This window comes from Cetorhinus maximus, chromosome 19 (assembly GCF_964194155.1).
Source record: "Cetorhinus maximus chromosome 19, sCetMax3.hap1.1, whole genome shotgun sequence".
Lineage (NCBI taxonomy): Eukaryota > Metazoa > Chordata > Chondrichthyes > Lamniformes > Cetorhinidae > Cetorhinus > Cetorhinus maximus.
Window position 1 is genome coordinate 91,706,596 of NC_135897.1, and position 26,466 is coordinate 91,733,061.

The window sequence follows — 26,466 nt, forward strand, 5'->3', positions numbered from 1 at the left end:
CAAGGGCGCTAGAGAAATTCCATCGGCAATGCATCCACCGCATCCTCCGGATTCAATGGGAGGAGCATTAAGCAAACGCTGGTGTCCTTCTTGAAGCCAGCTCCACAAGCATTCAGGCAAAACTCCTGCAGAACCAACTTTGATAGACTGAACGCTGTGTCTGGATGGCCAAAAAGTGCCTTCCCCACCAGGTCCTGTTTTCTGAACACTCAAGAGGCCAGCATTCCAGTGGAGGACAAAGAAAATTCTTCAAAGACACTCTGAAGCTCTTCTTGAAGCACAGCAGCGTTGACATTCATGACTGGGAGGAGCTTGCTACCAATCATTCAGGATGGTGACAACTTGTCCATCAAGCTTTGAGTCATTACACTTTGATTCACAAGGTCTTAATGATGAGGCAGAGCAGCAACAGAGAAGGGAAAAAAGGAAAGGAAATCCAGCACTCCGGATCCCAATACCACATGGGATATCCTGCCCCATGTACCCAAAGATCTGTGGGTCGAGAATAGACCTGTTCAGTCACATGAAGACCCATGGCATAAACTTGCAACCTTGAGTAGGCATCATCCTTGAACCAAAGGGCAACCTCCACCGCCGATAACTGACATTAACCGCACTACCCTCGTCAATCCTCTCAATAACTTCATCAACAACACAAGCTATTCAAAGACTATTTTCCTTTAATAAATCCCTGTCGGTTGTCAGTTATTAACCCAAGTTTTCCAAGTAGCAATTAATTTTACCTTGGATTATTGTCTCTCAAAGATTCCCCACAAATTTTTGTTCCATTACCACCTTTTTGCCTTGTCACCATTCCTTTTGTCAATCTCTCCTGTCTTCTATCCGATCAGATACCTTCCCGTTTTCTGCAGCTCTGTTTTTGCTTATAAACCAATATATCTCTTAACTTCTAACTTCCAGTTCTGATGATGGGTTGGTTGGTCTGCAGTGTTAACTCTGTTTCTCACTCATGGATACTGCTAGACCTACTGAGTGTTTCTACCTTTACTTGTTTTGATTTCACATTTCCAGAAACTGCAGTATTTTGCTTTTATAAAGTTATGGGGATGTGGACAAAGTTTGCAGTGTTGCTAGTTGATGTGAACCCCAGCAGCTTCAGGAGAGATAGGCGATGAATTAACAACCAGAGGTCTGTTGGCATAACTCAATATTGACCAGTCTTTTTCAGTGTAAAGTAATCGCCCTGGTAGAGTAAGGTATAATAAAGCTGTGCACTTAACTGTAAAACTGTTGGGATGGCATGTACTTATGGCCAACACTATTGTCACTAGGTTCAAGACAGCCATTGTGAAAGGGAAGATCAATAAAGTGCTGAAAGAGGAATTATCGAACAAGCTTTATAACCCAGAGGAAGTCCCTTACATGACTAGGAAGATTGCAGAGGCCATAAAGACTCAAGTAAAAGGTACACTACACTTGTATCGTACTTGTATGCGCTGTACAGACATCTTTACAAGGTACAAGAATTGCATTTGTATAGCACTTTCAACTTGGTAAAATACCCCAGGGTGCTTCAGAAGAGAGCATTAGGGAGGGAAATCCAGAACTCAGCATCTAGGCAGATGAAGGCATGGCTGCCAACAGATGGTGGAGCAATTAAAATTAGGGATGCTCAAGAGGCCAGGATTAGAGCAGTGCAGAAATCTTGGAGGTCTGTAAGAGGTTACAGAGATTATGAAGAGATTTGGGGGGAATTAAAAGGATAGGGATTGTTGGATTGGGAGCCAGTGTAAGCTGGCACGCACAGGGAGTGCTGGGTGAAAGGTACCTGGTGCAAGTTGGGATATGAGCAGAAGAGTTTTGGATGTGCTCCAGTTTATGCCGGGTACAGGGCGAGAGACCAGCCAGGAGAACATTGGAATGGTCACATCTAGAAGCAACAAAGGCTTGGACGGGGGTTTCAGCAGCAAATGGGCTGAGGAAAGTTGAAGTTGGGGAATGTCACAGAGGTGGAAATAGGCGATCTTGGTGATATATATTTGGAGAGGAAAAATTTTACAGGGTGGGGACAGGATTGGAACTAGTTGGAAAGCTCAGGCAAGATGGAGCGAATGGCCTTCTGTTCTATACCAGTCTTTAAAAGTTGAAAAAGTTGGCTGGACAAGTATTGCGTTTTCTTCAATAACTTGTCATAAAATCAATTTAAGTGACTGGGAAGCAGTTTGTTCTCTGATTTTAAGATGTCTGTCCTTAAAGGTGTTGACTCAATTCTGGATCATGCATGGCTTTCAACCTTTAGTATCTCAGGTGAGTGGCCTTTCTTTGTACAAGAACCTTAGTGGTGAGGGGTAGACAGGAGGGATCCTTGCTGGTGACAATCCTATCCTCCAGCAGAAGAATTTGAGGCCTGACTGTCCCTTCTCTATTGCTCCCTAAGCTGAGACTAGTTGGCGTGTCCCAGACTAGGTGGTGTTGAGTAGGGTACAAGATCTATCATGGGTCCTCCTGGTCTGTGGGCTCTGTATCACTGCACACATTACATTCACCCACTGCCTCTGGATAAAACACAGCTCCTTCCTGCTTGTTGCTGGCAAAAGCCACCCCTTTCAGCCCATTAATACCTCAGTGTCCCTGATCGAAACCCCTTCACGCTCACACCTGATCCAGAGGTGGTACTTTTAAAAAATTCATTCATGGGATGTGGGCTTCGCTGGCTGGGTCAGCATTTATTACCCATCCCTAATTGCCCTTGAGAAAGTGGTGGTGAACTGCCTTCTTGAACCGCTGCAGTCCATGTGGTGTAGGTACACCCACAGTGCTGTTAGGAAGGGAGTTCCAGGATTTTGACCCAGCGACAGTGAAGGAATGGCGATATATTTCCAAGTCAGGATGGTGAGTGACTTGGAGGGGAATTTCCAGGTGGTGGTTTTCCAATGTATCTGCTGCCCTTGTCCTTCTAGATGGTAGTGGTTGTGGGTTTGGAAGGTGCTGTCAAAGGAGCCTTGGTGAATTCTTGCAGTGCATCTTGTAGATGGTACACACTGCTGCTACTGTGCGTCGGTGGTGGAGGGAGTGAATGTTTGTTGATATGGTGCCAATCAAGTGGGCTGCTTTGTCCTGAATTACCATCCCTGCATCCGTTTGATCCCCACCACCTGTTCCATCCAACTCCTCTTCATCGCCCCTATCCCGGAATCTATTTATCATACTGAGTTTTAATTTCTCAAATATGCTGTCCTTGCCTGCACATTGTCTTAGACTGCCGTTGCCCCATCCTTGCCATTTTCTCCTGTTCCAGCAGATTGATTTTAAAGCCCTTGCTGTCTGCTGGCAAGCTGGCTAGTTGTTAACACGCTCGCCTCTGAGTTACAAGGCTCCAGTTTCAAGTCCCACCCAATGCTTGAACACAAAAATCAAGGTTGACACTCCATTGAAGTATTGAGGGAGTACTGCACTGTCGGAGGTGCTGTCTTTCAGATGTCATGATAAACCAAAGACCTATCTGCCTGCTTGGGTGGATGTAAAAGATCTCATGGCACTATTTTGAAGAACAGAGGAGTTATGTCAGGTGTCCTGGCCAATATTCATCCCTCAATTAACATCACAACATTAACAGATTATCTGGGTATTGTCAGTTTGCTGTTTTGGTGCGTTTGATGTGGGCAACTTGGCTGTCACGTTTCCTACTTACAACTGTGACTACACTTTAAAAGGCACTTAGTCAGCTGTAAAGAATTTTGAGGCATCCACTGGTTGTGAAAAATGCTATAAAAATGCAAGTATCTCTTCCTTTCTTTTCTTTCAAGTCTCTCGGTGGCTTCATCCCACTGCACTGCCTTGATCTGCCCCAATTTTACGTTCTTGCACCTGCTGATCTAACTATGACCTGATCCTTGTTTTCCGCTTCCCCTCTCCACTCCACCATAAGAAAGCATCCCTATCTTCTAGAGCAGTCTTCCCAGATCCCTTGACTTGCCACATCTTAAGCAGTTGCCTAGCCACTCTCCCCTTCAATCACACATTCAGCTCCACCTTCCTCACTCCTTTTCCTGCTGTCTTTTGTTTGGGTCATCCTTCAGCTTGTGCCCAACCTATTTTACTCATTCTGACTGTGAGGAATGCTGAAGAAAATTTAGCTCTTGTTCTACCATCTGGAGATTTAATAAAAGTTTAAATAACATAAGAAATAGGAACAGGAGTAGGTCATACAGCGCCTTGAGCCTGCTCCATCATTCAGTAAGATCATGGCTGATCTTTAACCTCACCTCCGTTTTCCCGCACTATCCCCATATCTCTTGATTCCCTTAGTGTCCAAAATCAATCAACCTGCCTTGAATATACTGAATGACTAAGCATTTATAGGTGTCTAGGGTAGAAGTGTCCAAAAATTCACAAACCTGCGAGTGAAGAAATGTCTCTTCATCTTGGTCCTAAATAGTTGACCCCTTATCCTGAGACCCTGGCCACCAGGGTCCGGACTCACCAACTAGGGGAAACAGCCTTTCAGCATCTAACTTGTCAAGTCCGTTAAGGATCTTATATGTTGCGATGAAATCACCCCCCATTTTGCTAAACTCCAGAGAGTAGAGGCCCATTCGTTTCAAACTTTCCTCTTGAACAATCATGTCGTTATAGGAATCAGTGTAATAAATCTTTGTTGCATTCGCTCTAAGGCAAGCCTATCCTTCCTTTGGTAAAGAGACCAAAACTGTTTGCAGTACTCCACCAGTGCTCTGTATAATTTAGATGTGGTAAGTGCAATAACTGTTAGCTCTGCTTTCAGAAGTCTGTGCTCAAAAGCAATATTGATAAGAGCTTGTGTCCTGTTTCTGCAGAATGTGCATTTGAACGATACAAACTGGTGGTTCAGGTCGTTATTGGAGAGCAGCGAGGTGAAGGAGTGAAGTATGTTGTCGACTTATCTTGATTTGCTTTGCACTTGATCCTATGATTCTTTGTGTTGCCTTTCCCTCCTTGTCACAAGGTGCTCTATCCTCACACAGGCATGCTTTCACTTTGCTTTAGTAGTGAGGCTATTCGGCAAGGAAAGCATGTCACTGGCACACTTTGCAGCGGGTGGGCAGGAATAACAGCAGCAGCTGATTGTTTGTTTCTAACTGTGTGCTGGCCAGTTAGTGTGCCTCCTAATGACACCCGAATAGATCCATTAGTACAACACAGACTAAGGGCAGGATTTTCCCCACGAGCTTCAGGACCTTTTGTACTCAGTGCCTCCGTTATAAAGCCCAGGATCTCGTATGCCTTATTAACCACTTTCTCAACCTGCCCTGCCACTTTCAACAATTTGTGCACGTATACCCACTCTGCTCCTGCACCCACTTTAGAATTGTATCCTTCTTTGTATTGCCTCTCCTTGTTCTTCCTACAAAAAGTATCACTTCACACTTCTCTGCATTAAGTTTCACCTGCCACATGTCTGCCTTTTCCACCAACCTGACTGTGCCCTCTTTAATTCTAACATTATCCTCCTCACAGTCCACAATACTTTCAAGTTTTACGTCATCTGCAAATTTTGAAATTGTGACCTGAATACCCAGTGGTCTTGTAAAATGATGGTTTGTGCCATCGTGGTCAACTACGTGTTAAGTATCACCTTGTGTGATTCAGGAGCCCCACTCTGTCATTGGCACTTGCTGTCACATTTGCTGCAGATGAAGACATTGGGCTGAGAAGGTGCACGATTCACTGGCCTCTGTTTTCTCCGGCCTCTCCTCTCGGTCAGTTAAGCTTTCGTTTCTGTTCGCCTCTTCCAGTGTCCTTACAAACAGTCAGCCTCCAGATGTCTTGGTCGTGAGCAACTGTCTCCCAGTTGTCAGTGTCAATGCCCACCATCTTCATTTCTCGCTTGCAAGTGTCCTTTTAGCAGGGGTGTGGATGCCCAAGAGACCGTGACCCAGTGGCCAGTTCACCACACGGAAGGTCTTTTGTTGTATGGCTGTCATCCTTCCGATAAGCATGGCCAAGCCAGTGCAGACATCTTTGGCTTAGCAATGAGTGCATGCTGATGGAATTAGCTCCAGGACCTTTGAGTTGGTGACCTTGTCCTGCCAAGAGATGCTCAGGATATGCCTGAGACAGCGAAGGTGGAAACCATTCAGCCTTTTCTCCTGCCTAGCATATGTCGTCCGGGTCTCACCACTGTGGAGGAGTGCGCTGAGGTTGAAGGCTTGGTAGACTTGCGTTTTTAGTTCTCGGTCAGTTTGCCATTGTTCAACACTCTTACTCGGCTTGAACACAACAGCTGCAGCTTTTGCGATGCGTGTGTTGATTTCAGCATCAAGTGACTGTTATGATAGGGCAGATGGTAATTACCAGGCTGACTAAATCCAAAAGGGAAACTTGATCAAGCTATCCACAACGATTTTGCATTTTGTATTTTTTACAAGAAGGTATGTACGCTGAAGTCAGAAATAAAAAGTCCACTACCACCTTTGGAGATTTTAAAGATTAACTTAAAACATTTATTAACAAAATAAAAGAAGAAGTTAAACACACAAGATTACAGTTATATAATTAAACTTAGTTTTGTAACAGTTCCAAAAAGATTTTGACTTAGCTTGACTCCCAGCTACACACCCTTTTCAGGCAACAGTCCAAATAGATTCTTGATCTATATAACATCCAACAATATTACCACAAGCACCCACTGTTGCTATAAGGGAGGTATGTCACAGCTTCTCTCTCCCCCTCACTCGCCAATGAAACGCCAAGCCTTTTAACAAAACCTTACACTCTGGACCAAACCAGCATTTCTCTGGAGTGGCAGCTAGAGGCTGTATTTACACAGGTCTGTTTCACACAGTCCATCTCTCAAGATCTTACAGAGCTACTCCCCATACAGTTTTCCATCTTTCTTTAAAAATATTTTCTCCCTTTTGATCTGTAAATCCCATTGTTTCACCCTTTCTTTGGAAGTTACTTTTCCCAGAATATAAAAATCTTTCATGTTGTCCTTATGGCCAGCACTTTCAGGACAAATAAACTTGATAACATTGCCTTATTTATCTTGCCAGTTGTAAAACATCTTATCATGTCCCTTTAAAAATCACACAACCTCTCAACTTATCTACAAATGCAAATTCCATTGATACTGTATCTGCTGAGACTTCATCTTAGCTCATCCTTCTTCATTTCAAAATGCCTGTTTTACACTTAAGCCTTTTGATGATTCAAACCTTGCAGTCCACACACAAGCCTGCTTCAGTATCCCACAGTAATATTAGGGGAAACAAGGGTATTTCCTTTACATGACAGGTTGCTGGTGATTGTAGAGCCTAGATATGTGAAGCAATCCACGATCTCCAGGGTTGTATTGTCAAAGCTGATAGTTGACGGTGTGGCAACATCCTGGACAGTGACATTTGTCGTCTTGATACTGATGGTCAAACCAAATTCTTTGCAGGATTGGGAGAGTCTGGTGGTTTGCTACTGAAGGTGTTCCCTGGTATGGAATGCTACTGCGGCATCATCAGCATAGCAACTCTAAGGATTTGACACACTGTTGTCTTAGATCTCAGGGGAGCAAGTTTGAACAACTTTCCATTGGTTCTGTTTTACACTTAAGCCTTTTGATGATTCAACCCTTGCAGTCCACACACACAAACATACACACACAAGCCTGCTTCGGTATCCCACAGTAATCACAGAATCACAAAGTGCAGAAGAGGCCCTTCGGCCCATCGAGTCTGCACCGACACGTGAGAAACACCTGACCTACCTACCTAATTCCATTTACCAGCACTTGGCCCATAGCCTTGAATGTTATGACGCTCATCCAGGTACTTTTTAAAGGATGTGAGGCAACCCGCCTCCACCACCCTCCCAGGCAGTGCATTACAGACCGTCACCACCTTCTGGGTAAAAAGGTTTTTCCTCACATCCCCCCTAAACCTCCTGCCCCTCATCTTGAACTTATGTCCCCTTGTGACTGACCCTTCAACTAAGGGAAACAGCTGCTCCCTATCCACCCTGTCCATGCCCCTCATAATCTTGTACACCTCGATCAAGTCGCCTCTCAGTCTTCTCTGCTCCAACGAAAACAACCCAAGTCTATCCAACCTCTCTTTATAACTTAAATGTTTCATCCCAGACAACATCCTGGTGAATCTCCTCTGCACCCCCTCCAGTGCAATCACATCCTTCCTATAATGTGACGACCAGAACTGCACACAGTACTCCAGCTGTGGCCTCACCAAGGTTCTATACAACTCCAACATGACCTCCCTACTTTTGTAATCTGTGCCTTGATTGATAAAGGCAAGTGTCCCATATGCCTTTTCCACCACCCCACTAACACGCCCCTCTGCCTTCAGAGATCTATGGACACACACGCCAAGGTCCCTTTGTTCCTCAGAACTTCCTAGTGTCATGCTGTTCATTGAATACTTCCTTGTCAAATTACTCCTTCCAAAGTCTATCACCTCACACTTTTCAGGGTTAAATTCCATCTGCCACTTATCTGCCCATTTGACGGCCACAGTAGCGCCTATCTGTTCCCCTGACTATAGAATCCCCCTATTACTATTGCTCTTCCTCCCCTCCTGTACAGACAGGCTGCTTGTGGTGCCAGAAGCTTGGCCCTGTCCGCACTCCCTGGAGGAACCAGTGCCCTCATTGGCCTCCAAAACAGAATACCGATTTGCGAGCGGGACCGCAGGGGACTTCTGAACTACCTGCCTGTTTCTCTTGGACTGCCTGGTGGTCACCCATTCCCTTCCTTCCTCAAGTCCCTTCATCTGCGGTGTGACCCCCTCTCTAAACGTGCTATCCACGATGCTCTCAGACTCACGGATGCTCCACAGTGTCCCCAGCCGCCGTTCCAGCTCTGAAACCCGAGCTTCCAGGAGCTGCAGCTGGACACACTTCCTGCACACATGTTGGTCCCGGGCACTGGAAATGTCCCCGGCTTCCCACATGGAGCACGAGGAGCACACAGGGGAAACAAGGGTATTTCCTTTAAATGACAGATGGCTTGTGATTGTAGAACCTAGATATGTGAAGCAATCCACAATCTCCAGGGTTGTGTTGTCAAAGCTGACACCCTCTGTTGATGACCTGAAGGCATATGACAGCAGCAAAGAGAATAGTATGCAGAGTGTCAGTGCTAGAACACAAGCTTCTTTGATGCCACTGCTGTTCTCAAAGGGTTCTAATGTTCTCCTGTCATAGCTCATCTTACCCAGCATGTTGTCATGGAAAGAGGAGATCACATTGAGCAGCTTCGGTGGGCAGCCAATTTTCTCCAGCAGCTTAAATAGACCACTTCTGCTCACATGATTGAATGCCTTTGTGAGATTGATGAAGGCAATATATAGGTCTAGGTCATTATTTAGATTAAGTTGGGTTGGTAGACTATTTCAAAGGGCAGTTAGGACTTGACCCCAGATCCACAGCAATGTGGTCACCTGGATACTAGAGTTCCTTCCCTAAAGAACATTTGTGAACCAGATGGGTTTTTGTGGTAATTCAGTAGTTTTGTGGTCACCATTACTGCTACTAGTGTTTTATTCCAGATTTTATTTACTGCAGTATTGCAGATTTGCTATTCGATATAGTGTTTATGGAATTTGTCTTTTAAAGACTTGCCCCCAACGTATCCCCTCTCTTCTAATGCTGGGAATCAGTTTTGTGGCTGTTCCCAACAAAAATAGGAAAAACTTGCATTTATATAGTGCCCTTCAAAGTCGCAGGATGTACCAAAGCGCTTCACGGCCAATGAGGTACTTTTGAAGTGTTGTAAATTAGAAAGCACAGCTGCCAATTTGCGCACAGCAAGCTCCCACAAACAGCAATGTGATAATGCCCAGATCACCTGGTATAGTGATGATGATTAAGGGGTGGAATTTGTCCCTGGACACCAGGGAGAACTCTACTACCGTTCTTCCAAACAGTGCCCTGAGATATTTTGCATTCACCTGAGAGGATAGTTGGGGCTTCAGTTTAACATCTCATCCAAAAGACAGCCCCTCTGACAGTGCAGCACTCACTCAGTACTTCCTAAATTTTGTGATCAAGGCTCTGGAGTGGGACTTGAACCCACAACCCACCGACTCAGGCATGAATACAACTCCGCATCCAGCAATAGCTGACAAGGTTAGAATATGTTGTTCCAAATAATTGTTGAATATCCTTGGAGATGTATCCAAGTAACCAATTTGCCTGGTTAATCACAATTTTTCATCGGGTACTTCCAGGGAAAGGGCTTCTCTTCAATGAATTCCAGTGCATATTTCACATTCTGTTGCTGTTCTGCATTGCTGTCTTGCATCACATGGCCTTAATGTTTGTTTATCAGTTCAGAATGATGGATGCACAATATCACCAAGACCTGCTAGTTCTGGTTTAAAACTTGTCCTAATATAGCAATAAAGAGAATGTAGGGAAAAAAACAACCTTTATAATGTGAAACACACTACAATGGGGAGTAGTTCATGAAAGTAGATTGGAACCTTTAAGGGGAAGCTAGATAAATACATGAGGAGGAAAGGATTAAAAGGTTACACTGGTGGGGTTAAATGAAGAGGGTGGGAGAAGGCTCAGTTGGAGCATAGACACCAGCTAAGGCCAAATGCCTGTTTCTATGCTTTGCATTCTATGTAATTCTAATATATTAAATACTATAATAAAATCTGAAATTGAAAGTTAGTCTTGATAATTGTGATTATGAAATTATCATCGATTGTCATAAAAACCCATCTGGTTCACTAATGTCCTTTGGGGAAGGAAGTCTGCCATTCTTACTGGGCCTGGCCTACATATGACTCTAGACCCACAATAATGTGGTTGACTCTTAACTGCCCTTTAAAATGGCCTAGCAAGCCACTCAGTTCAAGGGCAATTAGGGATGGGCAACAAATGCTGGCCTTGCTGGCGACACCCATGTCCCATGAAAGAATAAAAATAAATTGAACAAACTCCAGTTTATGTTCTGCCCATAAATCTCATGGGGAGACATTTGGACTGAGTCCACGAATAGGTAGTCCTGGCAGAGATTGATAATCGCTGGGAAAACTGGTCGAAAAGTCACAGGCTTGCCGCTTCTCATAGGTGATTGACTTAATTTAAGGGGTGATGGATACAGGGTGGCTGACCTGTGATTTCCCAGCTGCTGGTCCCTCCAAGCCCCATTCTAGCTAAGATCAGGGGAATCAGTCCTATTGGGGCAACCCCAATGAGGGAGAGAGAGAGACAGAGAGAGTGTGCTGTGACAAGAGAAATGACAGACAGCTGAGAACGAATAATAATTACATAGTGTGCGGGAAGGAACAGATTAGTAGCCAAGATTCAGGTGCCCTTAATTTAAAATTTGCCTGAAAGGAGGGCAGTAGATAGAACTCTGAAGTTAAGTTCATACTTACTTCTGTGATCACCTGCAATAATATCTCCTTACTTGGCTCAGTGTCAGATTTTGTCTGATTACGTTCCTCCGAAGCACCTTGGGATATTTTACTGCATTAAGGGTGCAGTATAGAATCACAGAATGGTTACAGCACACAAGGAGGCCTTTCAGCCCTTCATATCCATACCAGATTAGAACAAAAGTTTCATGCCCCTCCCTATCACTATAGCCCCACAAATTTTTTCTCTTCAGGTTCTTATCCAATTTCCTTTTGAAATCCATGAGTGAATCTGCCTCCATCACACTCTCAGGCAGTGCATTCCAGATCCTAACCACTTGCTGTGCAAAAAGGTTTTCCCTCATACTGTTTCTTGTTCTTTTGTCAATCACCTTAAATCGGTATCCTCTGGCTCTTGACCTTCTGCCAATGGGAACAGTTTCTCCCTACCTACTTTGTCGATAACTGTCATCTATTTGAACACACTTGTCAAATCTTCTCTCAACCTTCCCTAAGGAGAACAAATACAGCTTCTCCAACGTATCCACGTAACTGAAGTTCCGCATCCCTGGAGCCATTTTTGTAAATCTTTTCTGCACCCGCTCCAATGCCTTCACATCCTTCCTGAAGCCTGGTACCCAGAATTGGACGCAATACTCCAGTTGAGACCAAACCAATGTCTTGTAAAAGCTCATTATAACTTCCTAGCTTTGTACTGTATGTCTCTGTTTATAAAGCCCAGGATCCCATATGCTTTATTAATCACTTTCTCAACCTGGTCTGCCACCTTCAGCAATTTGTGCACCTATACCCCTAGGTCCCTCTCCTCCTGCACCCCTTTTAGAATGGTATCCTGTATTTAATGTTGTCTCTCCTCATTCTTCCTACAAAAACATATCACTTCACACCTCTTTGCAAAAAATGTCATCTGCGACATGTTCGCCCATATCACCAGCCGGTCTATTACTATACACTTCATGGTTCACAATACTTCCAAGTTTTGAGTCATTAGCAAATTTGAAAATTGTGCCCTGTACACCCAAACCTAGGCTCTTAACATATATCAAGAAGAGCAGGGGTTCTAATGCCGACTCCTAATGCCCATCAGGTGTCTTAACTGCCTCATCTTTCACTCTGACTTTGATAGCACCTTCTTCCTTGGTAAAGACAGATGCAAAGTACATATGAATGTACGAATTAGGATCTTGAGCCTGCTCTGCTATTCAATAAAATGATGGCTGATCTGGTTGTGGCCTCAACTCCACGTTCCACCTACACCCAATAACCTTTGACTCTCTTGTATTCACTTAGTACCTCAGGCATGCCTCCTGCCTCCATGTTGTCATGAAAGTATAATAATGCTTATAATATTATTGTGATTTATTGTAAAAGTAGGTTAATAGTGGGGTTTGGATAGTTTCTGTGTGTGTGGGATTTAATTGAATTGGAGGCAGCAGGTCTGGAGGCTTTTGATTCATCAAAAGAAGCTAGGTTTTAAATGCTAAATACGTAAACTGGGCTGAAGTTTTGGAAGATGACGTGAGGAGAATTTGCATTTTTAGATAAATCAGGGTAGTTTGAATTTCAATGAGATGGTAGGATGTTACACCTAGCCAGAGAAGCTAGGCCAAGCAGTGTGTCTACTTTTCTCAAAGGTTACTGATATTGAGTTACCTTCCAGACAAGTGTCAAAGTGACTTGGAGATGCTATTGCAGTCATTCAAAGCTATTTGTGGGAATAAACAGGAGGACAAATTTAGCTACACATGATGTCAGTGTAGAAGTTTCATCTTTGCTAAGGCAACATTCTTATAGATTAAATCCAGCAAAGTTATCACAAGTACAGAAAGAAATTGAATTCATGATTCAAAATAACATCATTGAGTCTAGTTGCAATAATTGGAGTTCGTCCATTGTAATGGTACTGAACTGGATGGAACACAAAGGCTGTGGACTATTGAAAGGTGAATGTAGTGACAAAAGTGGACTCATATCCTATACCACGGTTGGAAGATTGTATTGAGCAAACTTAATCAAAGTTTGTCACAAAGATTGACTTGCTGAAAGGATATTGGCAAGTACCATTATCGGAGAGAGAGAAGGAGATACCAGATGGACTATATCAGTTTAAATTCATGCCATTTGGTATGAAAAATGCACCTGCAACATTTCAAAGACTGAAAAACAAAGTAATTGCAGGACTGAACAATTATGCTGTTTATATTGACGACTTGATAATTTTCAGTCAAATGTGGGAGGAGCATTTACAACATTTGGAAGAATGACTTAGTCGACTACAAAGAGCTAATTTGATGATGAACTCGGCTAAAAGTGAATTTGCAAAAGCACAAGTTACATATCTAGGGCCATACCATTGGACATGGTAAGGTGGCTCTGAGAGATGTGAAAGTCAAAGCTATCGAGGATTTCCCAGTGCCTACAACAAAATGAGAAGTTTTGAGATTTCTGGGCAAGAGTGGGTTTTACTGGAAATTTGTACCAAGTTTTAGCCAAGTGGTTTCTCCATTGACTCAACTATTAAAAAAGAACAAGAAGTTTCAGTGGACACTGGAGTGTCAGAAGGCATTTGACAGTTTGAAAACCGAATTGACTAAGACACCAACTTTGGCAGTACCCAATTATGCCAAGCAATTTAAATTGGCCATTGACACAAGCGATATAGGCATTAGGGCCATATTGTTGCAAGAAGATGAAACTGGAACTGAGAAACTGATAGGCTATTTTTCATGGAAGTTGAATGTTCAACAGAGAAGATATTCAATGATTGAAAAGGAAACCCTGGGTCTGGTGTTAGTGCTGCAGCATTTCGAGATTTCTGTTGCAAACAATTCGGCAGATAAATCAGGGTAGTTTGAATTTCAAAGAGATGGTAGGATGTTAACACCTAGCCAGAGAAGCTAGGCCAAGCAGTGTGTTTATTTTTCCTAAAAGTTACTGATAGTATCAGTGTCATGAAGCTATTAATGTATATATTATTATTGGAAAATATTTTTCTTTTAAAATAGAGGCTTAGTCTGTGGGTGTGTCTTAATTGAATTAAAGCCAGCTGGTCTGGGTGTTTTGATGTGTGCTAGTTTTGAGATGTTAAGAGAAGTAGAGTGCATTTGCATTTTTTGAATAGAGCATTCAAGAAGGCGAGTGAAATCTGGCACCTAGCGAGCAGAGACCTAACAATATGTTTATATTACTAATTAGATTGGTACTATGAAAGTGGTTTTATTGTTAGAAGAGATGGAGCTCAAAGAGGCTAGTGATACAATGAGAATTTACATTCAATGAGCTGTGCTAGGTATAACTTCAGCAGTTTTCATGTGTGTAGGACAGATGCAACGTGAGATCAACAGCAACTGTAAGCCTACAACTGTCTCCACAGGAACCAAAGTGAAAAGAACCTAATTTTGAATTTGTAAGGTGAAAATGCTTTGCCTGGTGTCTGGTTAAGTCTATGGGTCGCTGTTGCCTTAATGGAGATTAGTTTAGGAATTTGTTAAAAGTTATGATAGCAGTAATTTGTAGCCATGTATATGTGTTTAATGTATTGTAACTTAATAAAATGTTTCATTTAGTTTAATGTAAAACCGCTCTAGAACTGGTGGTCTGATTCCTGACTTTAGAGTTGCATCTCAAACATACCACTTAAAAATTTAGGCTATCACAGTTGTTTAAAGTTTCCCTCTGGGATTTTTAAAGAACTCAGCTTTACTGAAAGTTGTCTCAAAACAATCAGCACCATGAAAAGATTTATATTGTGAGAAAGGTAAAGTTCCAGAGACATATGGGATCAATGGAATTTGCATTAAAAGGGAGAAACATGTATAAAGGAGAATGATGCTATTTGTCAGAGAGGAAGGCATTGTAAGATCTACCAGAAATGTGAAAAGCCTCCATCGTTGTGCATTAAGCTGCTGTCTTTCGAAACCAAAGCTAGGAAAAGCCACTTTGAATTCTACTGTCCAGGGTATTGTGGTGATTTGCCTGGATCTGTTTAAAATCTATTTGTTTTTTTGTGTTGCCTTAACAGGGGTGTAACTGGAAGCCAGATTAATTAAGGGTTATAGGAGTTATTATGGTAGTAATTTGTAGACCTATGTATATGCTTGAAATCGTTTCTTTTGTTAATAAATGTTTAATTTAGTTTTGTAAAAAAATCTCTAGAGACTTGGTGGACTCATTAATATTGAATTCAGGGTACGCATCTCAAAATAAAATACAAATTGCAAAATCGTTGTGACCGCGTGATCAAGTTTTGTTCATGGATTTGATCCACCTGGCACACATCATCTGCCGCATCAGAACACTGGGGGCTCTTTGTGGGATATTTGAAATTCCTTGATTGGTTTGAAGATGGTGAATCTTAAGGTTACGAGTATGAGAGGCACTTTCAATTCAGGGGTTGGTGTGAGGGATTTTTAAAGTGGTGAGACTGCAAAAATGCCTGTTTTCATGGCTAAAAGTTTTTTAGAAGTAGAAAATATAACTTTGATTGGGTTACAAAAAGTATCTAAGGGTAAGTTAACAGAGTTGGTGGATAAATTGCAGTTGAGGTTACCTGTGGGGGCAAATAAAGCGGACATACTTGAGATAATAGCACAGCCTTTAAAACCGGAAGGGATACTAGAGAAACCACATTCTCCAGGGGATGAGTCAATTGAGTTGGCTAAGATCCAGTTACAAACGAAGCAACTTAAACATGAAAAGGAAATGAAAAAATTTGAACTAGAGGCAGAAGAAAAAGAAAAGGTAAGAGAAAGGGCATCCCAGAGGGAACTGGCAGAAAGGCAGGAGAGAGAATAAAGACAGGAATGGGAATTCGAAATGGTGAGGTTGGAAAAAGAAGAAAGAGAGAAGGAAAGGTAAAGAGAGTATCGGTTTAAAAAGCTGGACTTTAAAAAAGAGATCTCAGATACTGAGGAAAGTTCTGATGATGAAAAAAACCTTTGACCTAAAACCCAGTGGGTCGATGTTTAAATTTGTGTAAGCTCTTCAGAAGTTTGAAGAAAGAGATGTGGAGGTGTTCTTTATTTCATGTGAGAAGATAGCTAAACAGATTAAATTACCACAAGAAAACTGGACGTTGTTGTTACAATCTAGATTAGTGGATAAAACACATGAGGTTTAAGCTTTACTGTCAGAAGAAATGTCAGTGGATTATGATGTGGTAAAAAAGGCTATTTTGAGTGCATATGAGTTAGTTCCTGAGGCAGACAGGCAGAAACTTTGCAATATGAGAAAACAGCCTGGGCAAACTTAGATTGAATTTGAAAGAATAAAGCAAAGTAACTTTGACCGGTGGATACAGGCATTAAAGATAGAGACAACATATGCAGCTCTTACAGAAGTAATTCTTTTGGAAGAATTGATAGATTCAATTCCTTTGGTAGTGAGAACTCATGTGGAGGAACAGAGGGTTAAAATGGTAAGACAAGCAGCAGAGATAGCTGATGACTATGAGTTAGTTCATAGATCTAATCCTTCTTTTCGTCATCCTTTTAAATCAGAGAAAGATAGAAAGTGGGAAGGTGAAAAGAAGGAGGGTAGTCAGGGAAGAGAAGGAGAAGCTGGAAATTTCCAGGAAGTTTTCTCTCACTAAAAAGGAAGGTGCTGAGGGTAAAAGTGACACTCGAAAATTGAGGTGTTTTCATTGTAATAAAGTTGGGCACACAAAGTCTGTGTGTTGGAAATTACAGGGAAAATCTGTTGGAATTATTGGGATGCAGAAAAGTCTAAGTAGAAGTACTGTGGGTTCTGAGGTTCAGGCACAGGAGAAAACAGTGGTTTGTTTACAGGTAAAACAGGAAGGATCAGTGAAAGGTAAAGCAGTGGGAATGTGTTCACAATTTACCCAAGGGAGTTCTGAGGAGCAGATTGCAGAAATGTTTAAAGATTTTGTATGTGAAGGGGAAGTCTTTCCATGTATACAGGGTGGAGTAGGTAAAGATATTAAAATTTTAAGAGACACAGGCTAGTCAATCCTTAATGTTGTGGGATAGTGGTATTTGTTGCTCAGAGGGAGTATTGCAGGAACAGGCGATAATAAGTGGGGCTCATGGAGATGCTAAACCTGTTTCATTGTGGAAGGTAAATTTAAAGAGTAAGTGGAAAACAGGTGAGGTGTTTGTTGGGGTAGTGGAAAAATTGCTCATTGCAGGGCTTCTTTTAGGTAATGATTTAGCTGGCTCACAGATGTGGGTGATGCTAATGGTAGTTGAGCAGTCTGTTTTCAACCAAAGTGTTGCAGAAAGACCATCCTGCTTTGTTTCCAGGTTGTGTGGTACAAGACCATAAGCTCTCAGGTTGAAACAGGAAGAACAGGAAATTAAAAGGCAGGGAAAAGGTGTTGAAATTCAATTAGCTGATGCTGTCTTTGATAAGATTTGTCAAGAAGAAAGATTGATGGATAATGCAGCTGAGGTATTTAGCTCAAGGCCATTGGTAGAGTTACAGAAAAAGGATCCACAAATAAAACAGTTATATCAGACAGCTTACTCTGAAACAGAGGCAGAATGTATTCCAGAATGTTATTACCTTAAGGGTAATGTGTTACTGAGAAAGTGGCGGCCGTATCAGATTTCAGCAGATGAAAGCTGGAGGGAAGTGCATCAGATTGTTATACCATTTGGACATAGAAATGAGATCCTGAGAATAGCTCATGAAATTCCAATGGGGGCACATTTAAGAATTAGAAAGACACTGGTGAAAATACAAAAACATTTTTATTGGCCTGGATTGCATAGTGATGTAGTTAAATTCTGTAGAACATGTCACACGTTAGGTGAAGGGAAACCACAAACAGTGATATAGGCATTAGGGCCATATTGTTGCAAGAAGATGAAACTGGAACTGAGAAACTGATAGGCTATTTTTCATGGAAATTGAACGTTCAACTGAGAAGATATTCAACGATCGAAAAGGAAACCCTGGGTCTGGTGTTAGTGCTGCAGCATTTCGAGATTTCTGTTGCAAACAATTCGGCAGATAAATCAGGGTAGTTTGAATTTCAAAGAGATGGTAGGATGTTAACACCTAGCCAGAGAAGCTAGGCCAAGCAGTGTGTTTATTTTTCCTAAAGGTTACTGATAGTATCAGTGTCATGAAGCTATTAATGTATATATTATTATTGGAAAAAATTTTTCTTTTAAAATAGAGGCTTAGTCTATGGGTGTGTCTTAATTGAATTAAAGCCAGCTGGTCTGGGTGTTTTGATGTGTGCTAGTTTTGAGATGTTAAGAGAAGTAGAGTGCATTTGCATTTTTTGAATAGAGTATTCAAGAAGGTGAGTGAAATCTGGCATCTAGTGAGCAGAGACCAAACAATATGTTTATATTACTAATTAGATTGGTACTATGAAAATGGTTTTATTGTTAGAAGAGGTGGAGCTCAAAGAGGCTAGTGATACAATGAGAATTTACATTCAATGAGCTGTACTAGGTATAACTTCAGCAGTTTTCATGTGTGTAGGACAGACGCAACGTGAGATCAACAGCAACTGTAAGCCTACAACTGTCTCCACAGGGACCAAAGTGAAAAGAACCTAATTTTGAATTTGTAAGGTGAAAATGCTTTGCCTGGTGTCTGGTTAAGTCTATGGGTCGCTGTTGCCTTAATGGAGATTAGTTTAGGAATTTGTTAAAAGTTATGATAGCAGTAATTTGTAGCCATGTATATGTGTTTAATGTATTGTAACTTAATAAAATGTTTCATTTAGTTTAATATAAAACCGCTCGAGAACTGGTGGTCTGATTCCTGATTCCTGCATCTCAAACATACCACTTTAAAAATTCCAGAGGGAAACTTTAAACAACTGTGCTGTCTCAAAACAATCAGCACCATGAAAAGATTTATATTAGGAGAAAGGTAAAGTTCCAAAGACATATGGGAACAATGGAATTTGCATTAAAAGGGAGAAACATGTATCAAGGAGAAGAGGCTATGTGTCAGAGAGGAAGGCATTGTAAGATCTACCAGAAATGTGAAAAGCCTCCAGCAGTTGTGCATTAAGCTGCTGTCTATAGAAACCAAAGCTAGGAAAAGCCACTTTGAATTCTACTGTCTAAGGTATTGTGGTGATTTGCCTGGATCTGTTTAAAATCTATTTTTTTTTTGTGTTGCCTTAACAGGGGTGTAACTGGAAGCCAGATTAATTAAGGGTTTTAGGAGTTATTATGGTAGTAATTTGTAGACCTATGTATGTTCTTGAAATCTTTCCTTTTGCTAATAAATGTTTAATTTAGTTTTGTAAAATATCTCTAGAGTCTTGGTGGACTTATTACTACTGAATTCAGAGTACGCATCTCGAAATAAAATATAAATTGCAAAATCGTTGTGACTGCGTTATCAAGAGTCCCTCACGGATTTGATCCGCCTGGCACACATCATCTGTCACGTCATAACAAAGTGTAAACTCTCTTTTTGACACCTCACACCCCCCCCCACCACCTCTTTTAGAAGACTTTTGAATTTCCTTTCATGTTAGCTGCCAGTCTCTTCTCACTCTCTCTCTTTGTTGCTCTTATTTCTCCTTTCACTTCCCTTCTGAATGTTCTGTATTCATCCTGGTTTTCACTTAATATCCGCCAGACACACTTTTTTCCTGTTTTACCTGACTATCTCTTTCAGTGTGCAGAGAACTCTGACTTTGTTCTAAATAAATTCAAGTTGTTACCATATATAATGAAGTATTTGTTTTCTTATAGAATGGCTGCACGGTGTTTCTGGGATGCGGATACGGATAACTTTGCACAGGACGTGTATATGAATGTAAGTGTATGTGATGCATGAATGGTGCGTATTGGGCGTGTGTCTGAGGGAAAGGATTTCCTCTGGGCCAGTAATTGTTTTACCTCTGCTTTGGTTTAGTTCATCAACGGAGTTTTAAAAAAAAATTTATGCTCGTGTCCCTCTCTACCGATGAGGACCAAATAGGTGTGTGAGAATTGCTGACTGAGAAAGAGGCTACAGTTCATCTTGGTCATCTTCTACCATCCTGGTGGTCAATGATACAATGATGATGATGTTGTCGACTAATAACGCCTAATTTATGTCAATTTGTCTTCAACATGGTGGGATTTGAACTTATGCTCTCTGGGCTATTAGTTCAGATCTCTGGATTACTCGTCCAGTAGTATAACCACAGCATTACTATACAGCTTCATGTGTGACTGTGGCCAGTGAATATATCACATGCACTACAGCGGTTCAAGAAGGCAGCACATAACCACCTTCTCAAGAGCAATTAGGGGTGGGCAAAAAGCGCTGGTTTAGCCAGCAATGCCCACATCCCAAGAGAGAGAATTTTAAAAACCCTCTGGGATCTCTGCAATCCATCAATTCTGGCCTCTTGTGCATCACCAGTTTTAATCACTCCATCATTGGTGGTCATGCCTCAGCTGGGCCCTGAGCTCTAGAGTTCCCTTCCTCAACTTCTCCATCTCTCCTTTCTCCTTTAAAACTATTCCTTAAAACTTACCTCTTTGACCATGTTTTTTCCTTATGGTGTCAGTGTTTTGTTTTGATAATGCTCCTGTGAAGCCTCTTGAGATGTTTTTATCACAGTAAAGATGCTGTATAAATAAAAAATGTTGCTGGTTTCTGCACTGTGATCCTTGGTGCTTCAACTCATTTTCTCAGTTAAAGATAACGGAACCTGTTGAGGATTAATTAGACAATTGGGTGTGAAATGCAGAGATTTCTATTGCTCTGTTTGCTGCAATTACAACAGATGTGAAGGAGAGAGAAAGAAAAGGATGTGAGGTAAAGGCATCAGTGAAGAAACAGGAAAAAGCCATTGAGCTCATAAAAGCCATCACTTTTTGATAACTCCAGTATCCACTTTTTCTCTGTATCATTCAATCCTTTCAATCTAGAAACACATTCAATTGTCTCTACATTGAGGTAACTTATTTCATAACCAATTCACCCTTTGGCTAAAATAGCTTTCCCTGGCTCCCTTTTTCATTCTGAACCTTCCCATTTTTACCTTGCCAGTAACTTTTATAATTATCTCCATAATCTTGAGACTTCCATTCTGACAACTTGAAGGTCTCTTTCCCCCACAAAAAGAGACTGTAACTCCCTTAACCTTAGCTGAGAGTGGAACTTATCAACGCCTGAAATCACCAGTAACCCTTCCTGTGGTGAGGTGTCCAAAACTACACACGCTATCCCAGATGAAAAGAAGGAAGGGCTTGCATTTCTATAGCACCTTTCATGATCTCACAACATCCCAAAGCGCTTTACAGCTAATGAAGTACTTTTAGAAATGTAGCCACTGTTGTAATGTAAAGGGAACAGGGTAGTCAATTTGTATACAGCCAAGCCCTCCCACACACAGCCAGGTGATAGTGACCAGATCATCTGTTTTCAGATATTGGTTGAGGGATAACTATTGACCAAGACACTTAAGGAACTTTGCTGCTTTTCTTCAAAATAGTGGCTGTGGATCTTTTGTATCCTCCTGAGAGGGCAGCACTCGTTTTTTTATTCTTTCATGTGATGTAGGTATCGCTGGCAAGGCCAGCATTTGTTGCCCATCCCTAATTGCCCTTGAGAAGATGGTGGTGAGCCGCTGTCTTGAGCCTTACTGTAGTGGGTTTGGTATAGCTGAGTAGCTTGCTAGGCTATTTCAGAGGGCAGCTGAGAGTCAACCACATTGTTGTGGGTCTGGAGTTACATGTAGGCCAGACCAGGTAAGGACAGCAGATTTCCTTCCCTAAAGCACATTAGTGAATGAGATGGGTTTTTAAGACAATGATAGTTTCATGGTGCCATTACTGAGAGTAGCTTTCAATTTCAGATTAGTGGGATTTGAGACCGTATTCCCAGAGCATTAGCCTGGGCCTCTGGATCACTAGTCCAGTAACATTGACCCTTAGCACTGGCGCTGGGAGTGTCAGCCTGGATTATGAGCTCGAGTCTAACCTACACCTTGATAAAAGCAAAATACTGCGGATGCTGGAAATCTGAAATAAAAACGGAAAATGCTGGAAAAACTCAGCAGTTCTGGCAGCATCTGTGGAGAGAGAAACAGTTAACGTTTCGAGTCTGTACGAATTCTTCAGAGCTAAAGAGAAGTAGAAATATGATGGATTTTATACTGTTTAAGAGGTGGTGGAGCAGGTGGAACGAGATAGAAGGTCAGGGATAGATGACAGCTAAGGGGAGATTGACAAAACCCCCTCCCCCACAGGGCCATCGGTCACTTGTGTTTATGCTTTGCTTTTCACAGAGCGCTGACCCTTGTTCTGCAATTAACACATTTTGTTATCTTGCCTTTATGCCACTATCAGCACCTTCTTTACTCTTTACCACTACCATTAACACTCCCTTTGTCTTGTGTCCATGACATGTTTGTCAACCCATCACATTTCTACTTCTCTTTAGCTCTGAGGAAGTGTCATACGGACTCGAAACATTAACTCTGTTTCTCTCTCCACAGATGCTGCCGGACATGCTGAGTTTTTCCAGCATTTTCTGTTTTTATTTCTAACCAACACCTTGTTGATTCTTAGTAATGACTGTATGTTCAGTATGTAATATATCTCAATTTTGTATTAATCCGGTTTGTCTGCTTTCAGGACAGTCTGTTCTGCGTTGCTGCTGCCTTTGGCTGTTACTACTATTAGCAGCCCTCAAGCATCTAACTGGAGCCAGTGCTGTTATTAAATGTCTTCATGTGAATATCTTAAAAGTTTTTGCATCTGTACGATAGGTTTTATAATATAGTGCTGCGTAATGTAATAGCTCATGCGAAGATTAAAGAAATATACAGTGATTTTGTTCAAGTTGTCCCTGGTTAAAATAAACTCTGCACAACATATGTACAGAAAATGCTGAAATGTATGCAGCACGTCTGTCAGTATCTGAAAAGAACCAATGGAGGCTAACAATATTGATGTCGACGCCTCTTCAGAACCTCTCATCCAGTGCCAGTTATGATAGAGGCTGCACACACAAACTATTTGTACATGCTTCTGTGTTGCCTTGTCCAGTAAGGGGCCAGCAAGCACACAGGAAAACCTACCCTTTTTCGTTCTGTGCTCATGCAAAAAAAAAAACAATGCCTTGACTTAAACACCTTGCTCGTTTTGGAATTTAACTGTGAGGAAGTGATGCTTCAGCTGTACAGGCTGCACCTGGGGGACAGTGTCATCGTGACTTAGGAAGGGTGCTTTGATTTTGGAGGAGATACAGTACAGATTCATCAGAATTGTGCATCAGTTGGAGGACAGGAATACCAACTTAAATTTATGCAGCCAGTCTTCAGAATTCAACCTTTTTAGCCACAGTATCTCGAGCATTGGTTCACAAGTTGGAGCCACAAGGTATGTAACATGTACATTAAACGACCGAACAGGTTGTTTTACTGTGTGGTTGCTTCAATGTGGAATGGAATCAGCAAGCACTAGCCTCAAGCATTGGGTCACAGATGGAGGTGGAAGCATGTTGGAAGTTGGTTTACCCTGTTGATTAATTTAGAAAGAAGTCAACAGCAGTCTGACAGTAATAGACAAAAGAATGGTGCAAGGAAACCTGTCGAGAGGGATCAAATGACAAAGGTTGGGAACTATTTAGCAGTCAAATTTCTCAGCTGTGCATAGGATACTGTATGAGTCACTATTGTGTGGGCTCAGGGTGTCGCAATAGAAATTGGCCTGGATTTTGTGGTTTTATTGATGGTGAAACCGTCAACGTTGACCTTCATTACGACTCTGAAATTGACAGCAACTTCTGGCATCAGCACATCTGTAGTTAAATGGAGGGAATCCAGAAGTTGCTGTTAGTGATTCCATGCCCCTCCCCAGACTCTGCTATGGGAACCCCTGCAGATGCAATCTTTAGAAATCATTGAACTGACAAGAATCTCCCCAAGTAATATTGCTCTTGAAAACTGCAAAAATGTTATGGCTTGCTAAAGAGGTGTAACTATGTTTTTAACAATCCTAACTACTGCTGATCAACCTTTTTGACCCTAATTTCATATTTGTGCAATGTCAATTTTTTTTCCATTTTTGATCATTGCATTGTTTATTTTTTTTTAAGTTTGTTTATTTCAGCCTCTAGTATACATCCTCCATCTTTATTTCACTCCCTGAAAAATTTATTAAAAGGATAATCGATTCATTTAACTTCCTGATTTGTTGTCTGTGAGAATACCTCAATGTGATTGGCTGCTTATGCTACTTAATAACATAGCTGTTGACGCACTCCTAGAGGTACAAATAACTTGGCACCAGAGTCAAATTAAAATTGGTAATCGTGAAATTCACGCCACAATGATCACTAGATTTGTGAGCAGATTTCTTCGAGGTCAGTAACAAGCACCATCACTTTGCCGCTGAGTGCAAAATCTGACCCCAAATGTGGAACTCCTGGGTCTGTCTGAACACGTAATGAAGATGAGTCTCATGAGCTCTGAGTCAGCATTGCTTTTGTTCTGCTTAAAACAATATCACGAACAAGGCTGAAAGATTTCCTTTCCAATTTCACTAAGTCCCAATCAGCAGAATGCTCCCTTCTGTTGCCTTGACATAAACCCGTACAGTTAGAAATTACTGTTGGTAACTTTGAAAGGCTTGCATTTATATAGAAACATTAATATCCTTGGGAAGTCCCAGGCTGTAAAGGGCCTAATCAAAAGATGAGGTGCTCACTTTACAACCTTCAGGACTTAATCTCTCTGTCTTTCACTCTATCAGATCTTCCTTTTGTCCTTGTCCCACCCACCACATGCTCAAATCCTATTACAGCTCTAGCTTTTCCCAGTTCTGGTGAAAGATCACAGCCTGAAATGTTAACTCTGTTCCTCTACACAGATGCTGCAATAACTTGCTGAGTATTTACAGCTTTTTCTGTTTTAGTGACTTTGGTTAAGGGGTAAATATTGGCTTAGCACACCAGCGAGAACTCCCTTGCCCTAATTTGAGTAGAGCCACGTACGAAATTTCGTGGATTTGGAAGGTGCTGTCTAAGGAGCCTTGGTGAGCTCCTGCACTGCATCTTGTGGATGGTACACACTGCTGCTACTGTGTGTCGGTGATGGAGGAAGTGAAAGTTTGTGGATGGGGTGCCAATCAAGTGGACTGCTTTGTCCTGGGTGGTGTCAAGTTTCTTGAGTGTTGTGGGAGCTGCACTCATCCAGGCAAGTGGAGAGTATTCCATCACACTCCTGACTTATGCCTTGTAGATGGTGGACAGGCCTTGGTGAGTCAGGAGGTGAGTTATTAGCTGCAGGATTCCTAGCCTCTGGCCTGCGCTTGTAGCCACAGTATTGATATGGCTAGTCCAGTTCAGTATCTGGTCAAAGGTAACCCCCAGGATGTTGATAGTGGGGGATTAATTGATTGTAATGCAATTGAATATCAAGGGGTGATGGTTAGATTCTCTCTTGTTGGAGATGGTCATTGCCGGGCACTTGTGTGGCACGAATATTACTTGCCATGTGTCAGCACAAGCCTGGATATTGCCCAGGCCTTGCTGCATTTGGACATGGACTGCTTCAGTATCTTAGGGGTTGTGAATGGTGCTGAACATTGTGCAATCAGCGAGTATCCCCACTCCTGACCTTATGATGGAAGGAAGGTCATTGATAAAACGGTTGAAGATGGTTGGGCCGAGGACACTACCCTGAGGAGCTCCTGCAGCGATGTCCTGGAAGACTGTAAGACATAGGAGCAGAAGTGGGCCATTCGGCCCATTGAGTCACTGGAACTGAGATGATTGCTGTCCAACAACCACAACCATCTTCCTCTATGCTGGGTATGACTCCAACCAGTGGAGAGTTTTCCTCCTGAGAGGATGGACTGGGATTTGGTTTAACACCTCATATGAAAGATGGTAACTTTGACTCCCTCAATACTGGTACTGGGGTGGCAGCCAGGCTCAAGTGCTCAAATGTTGGCGGACAAACATATGAGGTGTCCGCTTTCTGACTCAGTGGTGCCATTCTGGCTTCTGAGCCAGAAGATTGTATAAAATCCATCCTGACAGACCAGTGTAGTACTGAGGGAGTGCTGCATTGTCAGAGGTGCTGCCTTTCAGATGAGGTGTTAGACTGATGGCCGTTGTGCCCACGAAGGACACAAAAGAGCTTAGCATTTTGGCCAGCACCTAAAACAAATGATCTGAACAT

At 42.0% G+C, this 26,466-nt stretch overlaps 1 protein-coding gene across 1 annotated transcript in view; it reads left to right on the forward strand.

The window, feature by feature from the left end:
- Positions 1-24,463, forward strand: part of dynlt2b (dynein light chain Tctex-type 2B) — a 37,009-nt gene extending 12,546 nt beyond the window's left edge. Inside the window, exons 2-5 of the mRNA XM_078564378.1 lie at positions 1,293-1,426; positions 4,797-4,866; positions 20,033-20,096; positions 22,913-24,463. Coding sequence (XP_078420504.1) covers positions 1,293-1,426; positions 4,797-4,866; positions 20,033-20,096; positions 22,913-22,960 — 316 coding nt within the window. The 3' untranslated portion in view covers positions 22,961-24,463. The remainder of the gene's footprint in view (positions 1-1,292; positions 1,427-4,796; positions 4,867-20,032; positions 20,097-22,912) is intronic.
- The last annotated feature ends 2,003 nt before the right edge of the window (positions 24,464-26,466 follow it).